We start from the raw sequence: 5,573 nt of genomic DNA, 5'->3' as shown, positions 1-5,573 counted from the left end.
AAACATCTGCAGAAACTAACATCTAAAAACACAAACATCTGCAGAAATTAACATCTAAAAACACAAACATCTGCAGAAATTAACATCTAAAAACACAAACATCTGCAGAAACTAACATCTAAAAACACAAACATCTGCAGAAACTAACATCTAAAAACACAAACATCTGCAGAAACTAACATCTAAACAAGCTGTTGTGGACAGTTTACTGGACAGGGACTACTGAGACTTGTATTTAAACTCGTAATATCGTGATGTGGACCTGCCGTACACGTCGCTCCGCCCTATAAGTCGCATCAGTCCGTATTTGACTAATGAAGTGGAAAAATCCATAAATATGTTGCTTCGCCGTGTACGTCACATGTAGTGTGTCACCGCTGACGCGTCGCGTTTGTTACAAGTCACTGCTGACAACCTGGAAACGTGGACCGCTGTTGTGCCAAAAATGGATGGGCTGCCGAATAGTGGCCGCCGGAGCGTGCACAGGAGGACTTTATCCAGAATTTAACAAGTTTAACACTTAAAAACAATTATTTATTTGTTTGAAATTATATTAAATGTGTATATCAATCTAACATTTGCTTAATAAATGTTCTTTAATGGTCAAATTAGCTGCATTTTGCAGGGGCTCTAAGCAGCGAGCAGAACCAAGGTTTGGAGACTTCGGCCGGACTCTGCTGCCATCAAGTGGCTGAAAGTGGTACTGCTCCTTTTTCCCCCAGTCAGAATGAATGAAAACGTTATATCTCAGCCAAAAAATGGTTTATAAATATGGAAAAATCCATAAATATGTCACTTTGGCCTATAAGTTGCAGGGCATGTAAATTATGCTAAAACCTGCGACTTATAGGCCAAAAAATATGGTAGTATTTAAATTTGTAGTACCCTGATGTGGCTCTATTTACATTCATAGTATCGTAATGTGGATCTGTAATATTGAAACTCGTAGTATCGTGATAATGGATGTGAAGTATTTTACCGCTGGAGGCCGGCGGTAACTCTCCGATCACAGTTTTGAGTCCAATGGAGGAAATGTCTCGGAGTTGTTCTTTGTCTGACAGCATGTTGGTGCACAGCGTGTCCACGATGGTCTCCACCTGGTACTCCTTCACCTTACTGACCAGAGGCCCCAGGCTGACCAATCAGACACACTCAGTTAGTGACATCACAGGAAACAAAAGGATTGTTTAAGGAAAGCGTTTTTATACCATTTGACAGCCAAGTTCTGAACCTCTCCGTTTTTGTCTTCCAGCAGTTTGAGGATCATCCTCACCACCTGTCAATCAATCAATCAATCAATCAATGAGTTGGGTTTGAGCTCAAACGTCACGAGTGAATCAGAAAACACCGACCTTCCTCTCGCTGTCGTCGTCCAGTTTGATGGAATCTTTCTGCAGCTCCGTCATCAAGTCGTTGGTCGCCATGAACCTAAAAAACAAAAACATCCATTTGTCTGAAACCGAACGCTGCCGTTGGTCAGAACCTCAGCGACCTCCATCAGAACCAGCGCTTCCATTATCCAAGGAGGGCGCCCTGCCCGGTCAACAGAACCGAACTCCACGCCTACCCAACCCCCCCTCCCCCGCAGCAGACAGCTCCTCTGCTTCTGGACGGAGCAGCTCAGAACTAGCATTAGCATTAGCATCGTAACGCGTCTGATGACAGCTTCCTGCAACTAAACTGTAACAGATGAAACTTTTTAACCTCCAGGTCGTCTTTATTCATCGCAACATAAACGATCCCACCTCTTCCTCCTGAACAAACCGCTCAGAGGCAGACCAAGCCCAGCCGGAGGTCAGAGGTCAAGCCGTTTCAGCTCCTCAGGTGTCATTTCTGAACCTGGCCTCTTCTTTTGGCTCCAGGTTCTGGTCTTTATGTTGATTTATTTTTATTAACTGCGAAAGAGGCCAGGGTTTTTTTCAAATCCCTTCAAACGACTCAGGCAGCGAGTCCAATCCAATAATCACGCTTCCTCCGGCAGCACTTCCTGCGAGCGCGAGGACTAATTTGCATTTCTTTGACAGCGACGCGGCGGCTCTTTAAAATAATCTGCTGTGAAACGCTCCGGCAGCGACGCGTCAACCCAAGAGCAGCTTCTCTGCTGCAGAGCGTGTGCACACCCCCACCCAGAACCGAACGGTTCTGCCGAGTCACGGTTCCACAGATTGATGGGACTGAACGGGTCAGAGGTGAAGAACTGATCGTTTGTGCAGATTCTCACTAAAAACACCGATTTACTGCTCAGACGTGTTTTTAATGTTCGTCACGATCGGACGTCTCCGCGTTAATCCACATTAAAAACATCGACACGAACATTTACACAAAAACAAGTTTGTAAAATTATAAGATTTCAACTATTTATTGATTAGGGTACGAATCTCTGTGTTCGGCCACTCAATTCGATTCAGGAACAATTTTTCTATTGAAATGGTTTTAAATTTGTTTATGTTATTGACAAGATGCAAAAACAACAACGTAAACAAACAGAACATTTAATTAAAACAGTAATTTTAGGCTCAAATCTTTCGCATCATTTTATATTTATACACAAATAAGAGTGCATAAAAGTCAGTTAATTTAAATGACCAGTGTTAGGTTTACTGATACTGAAGAAACAACCAGCCAGAACAATAAAACCATTATCTTTATGAAAACGTTCTGAAGAGACAAAACAAATCAAATTTGTTGTTTTTACAAAAGGATCTAACTGAAGTTAAAAATACTGAGACCGATCGGAGATTCTTCTGTTGAGACAAAAACATATCGACCTTTTGTTACCCGAGTATTTCAAGGGCTCGGCTGTGACTAAAATCTAATTCCAGTCATAACAAACATGTTTAAAGTTACTCTCTAAAGTAAAACGTGCGCTCGTATCTACAAGAAAAACAAACGAGCTGCAGCGCCTCAAGTTCCTGTACAAAACATCCACGTCCTCCGAGTTTAAAACCTTTAAATCTTTATAAAGCAGCTGCTGTCACCGTTCACTTAAGCAGAAATCATCACATTGGAAGTTTAAACAATGACTTTCTTTGCGTTTGTGTGGACAGAAACGATGCCAACAAGGAGCGAAAACAGGATTTAAAGGTTTCTCATAAAGTCTAAAGCTCAGCGTCTTCCTGGATCTTGTCCTTCAGAGACGCTCGGTCTCGTCTCCGAGACGTTCAACGGAAACGGACTTTGGAAAGACGCGTTTCAGCGAGCGAACAGTCCGGTTCTCCCTACGGAGGAGCAAGTCCTAGATGGAGATCATAAAACTGCAGCCGAGTCCAGCAGGAATCGTTTATTCGAAGCTCACCAGCTCAACGTTTATGACATCAAACGGATTCATCTGGGCTGAGGTTGCTGGTGCAAAACTGAGTTTTAAAGTTCGAGTGTTCGCAGTTTCCACGTCAGTCTCAGGGCCTCGTTCTCACGTCGCAGGAATTTCAAACGCGTTTAAAAAAACATTTGAGCAACAAACTTTCTTTCAAAACAGTCTCAGATCCACCGGAGCTCCTGCGAGTGAGAAACAGAGAAACGAGGCGGCTTCAGGTCTGCGACCCGATCAGAACCGAACGTTACGAGGAGCCCAGTCCACCTCGGAGCTTCAGATCTGCTTGATGACGAAACGACTGCTGGACTGAGGACACGCTCTGGATTCCAAGGATCCACATTTCTTACGGTCATTCTGTTGAAGATTTGTGGGCCAACCTCTCAAAAATCTTTAAAGTACAGAAAGAAGTGTTTGAGCTGCTGCCGAGACGAAACAGTTTTAGGACTACAAAAAGAACAGATGTTGTAAAGTAACTGCTGGCAGAGAAACTGTCCTTTTATGTTTGTTATTGTATAAAACAACCACCAGCAAAGATAATTTTATTGAGCACGGCTTTCTGTTAAACTCATCTCTCCTTTTTAATCCATTTATAAAAACAAAAAGTAATAAGAGCAACATTTTGTTTTAGGCTCCTTTACAACAAATAAAAACACCTGCACTCTCTCTGCATGTCTGTAAACAAAATGTTTGAGGAAAATAAAAACCATTTGGACTTTGGTTTAGTTTCAATAACACAATTTTCCTCTAAAATCCACCACGTAAATCTGAACTCAGCATTAAATAACCCGAAAAACGAGATTAGTTGCAACCGTTACCGCATCGCCTACCCAGAATGCAATGCGCCACGCAAAGCAACTATGGGTCATGTAGTCCAATACTCTGCCATAAACATTGAGGATTTTTAAAACCGTTCAAATATGTTGTGTGTTTTTAACATTATATTTTTATCTAGAAATTATAATTAGAGGGAATCAAAGTCTATAAGGAGGTTTATTAGTAGGATCTTAAAGTTAAATTATAGCAAGAAAAAAAACAACAACACTGCTTCTTCTAGCGAAGCTAAACGTTTCTGTGAACAAACATCCCGACAGCTTCAACCTCCTCCAGCCTGATTACATCCACGCCACCTAAACCCCAACAGCTGAACTACCTGCCCCCACCTGGACATCTTCATCAGGTGAACTCGCCTCACATTCCGCCGCTAACCCCCATGCTAACAGGCGGCTAGCTGCTAACAGGCGGCTAGCTGCTAACAGGCGGCTAGCTGCTAACCACTGGCCTTTGACCTGCAGCTCAGCAGTCAGTTAAACTTCGCATTAAGCAGGTTGTGACTGTAACCAGATCCAAACGCTGAGAAAGCGCAGCTGTCAAATCAAACCGAGCCCGGTACCGAGAGCTAACCGGGCAGGAAGCTCCGAGGATCGGACAGGTGGCAGGCTAACGGTTAGCATGTTAGCCCGAGGCCTTCCTGACAGATGACTGAATTCAACACCAACACCGACTCTTTCCACCGAGTTCAAGCGTGAAAACAAACAGCTCGGTGCGACACCTAACCCCGAACACGAGACCCGCTCCACCCGGAACCGAGCTTCACCTGAAATCCTTGTCGCTGGAGGTCATTTTCTCCAGCAGGTTGGAGATGTGGTACGAGGCGCTCGCCATGTCGTTAGCCTCCTGTTAGCAGAGTGCGTGCCGGGCTGTCTGCGCGTGTGTCCGCGACGGCTCCTTTGATTTGTCCTCAGGTAAAAGGTGCCTCGGTGCTTGTTGTGCTGCTGCGGCCGCCTTTCTCTCGGTTCACAGCCTCTGAGGCATCCCGGGGCGCGGACTTGGTTTGAATGGAGCTCCCGTGGAGTCTGCAGAGGGGCGGAGTGAGCGGGACCGGACTCTCCGGGACTCACCGGATCCTAAATCTCACGGACCCCCGCTGCCTGAGGGCGCATCGTTGTAACTCAGGCTGCTGTGGAGCCTCTTGGTGAAAAGAATATGGATTTATATGAAACATGTGCAGTCAGGTTTACATCACATGCTCCTGGGGTTGTGCAGAACAGTGACCATACCAATTTATTTATAGAGCACTTAAAACAGCAACAAGGCCAAGCAAAGTGCTGAACAGGAGAAAACAAACATGCACAGCACAGGAAAACACAAAATAAATGTTTTCATTCAGTTAGAAACTGTTCAGGCTCAGCGCAGCCGAACCAAGTCATGACATTAGAAACATTAACACGAACTCGCAGCAAAGCAGCTTCAGCAGTTTGAG

The 5,573-nt window shown here is 44.4% G+C and overlaps 1 protein-coding gene across 1 annotated transcript in view; it reads right to left on the bottom strand.

The window, feature by feature from the left end:
• cand1 (cullin-associated and neddylation-dissociated 1) overlaps positions 1-5,237 on the bottom strand; it is a 13,716-nt gene extending 8,479 nt beyond the window's left edge. The window contains exons 1-4 of the mRNA XM_037695950.1: positions 4,908-5,237; positions 1,353-1,428; positions 1,209-1,276; positions 980-1,134 (exon numbers count right to left, since the gene is read on the bottom strand). Coding sequence (XP_037551878.1) covers positions 980-1,134; positions 1,209-1,276; positions 1,353-1,428; positions 4,908-4,975 — 367 coding nt within the window. The 5' untranslated portion in view covers positions 4,976-5,237. The remainder of the gene's footprint in view (positions 1-979; positions 1,135-1,208; positions 1,277-1,352; positions 1,429-4,907) is intronic.
• Positions 5,238-5,573: the final 336 nt, after the last annotated feature.

The sequence above is a fragment of the Nematolebias whitei genome, chromosome 22 (genome assembly GCF_014905685.2).
Source record: "Nematolebias whitei isolate Nwh7 chromosome 22, NemWhi1, whole genome shotgun sequence".
Classification (NCBI taxonomy): domain Eukaryota; kingdom Metazoa; phylum Chordata; class Actinopteri; order Cyprinodontiformes; family Rivulidae; genus Nematolebias; species Nematolebias whitei.
The sequence above is the reverse complement of the archived record's forward strand: the minus strand, read 5'-3'. Positions and strand labels throughout refer to the sequence as shown.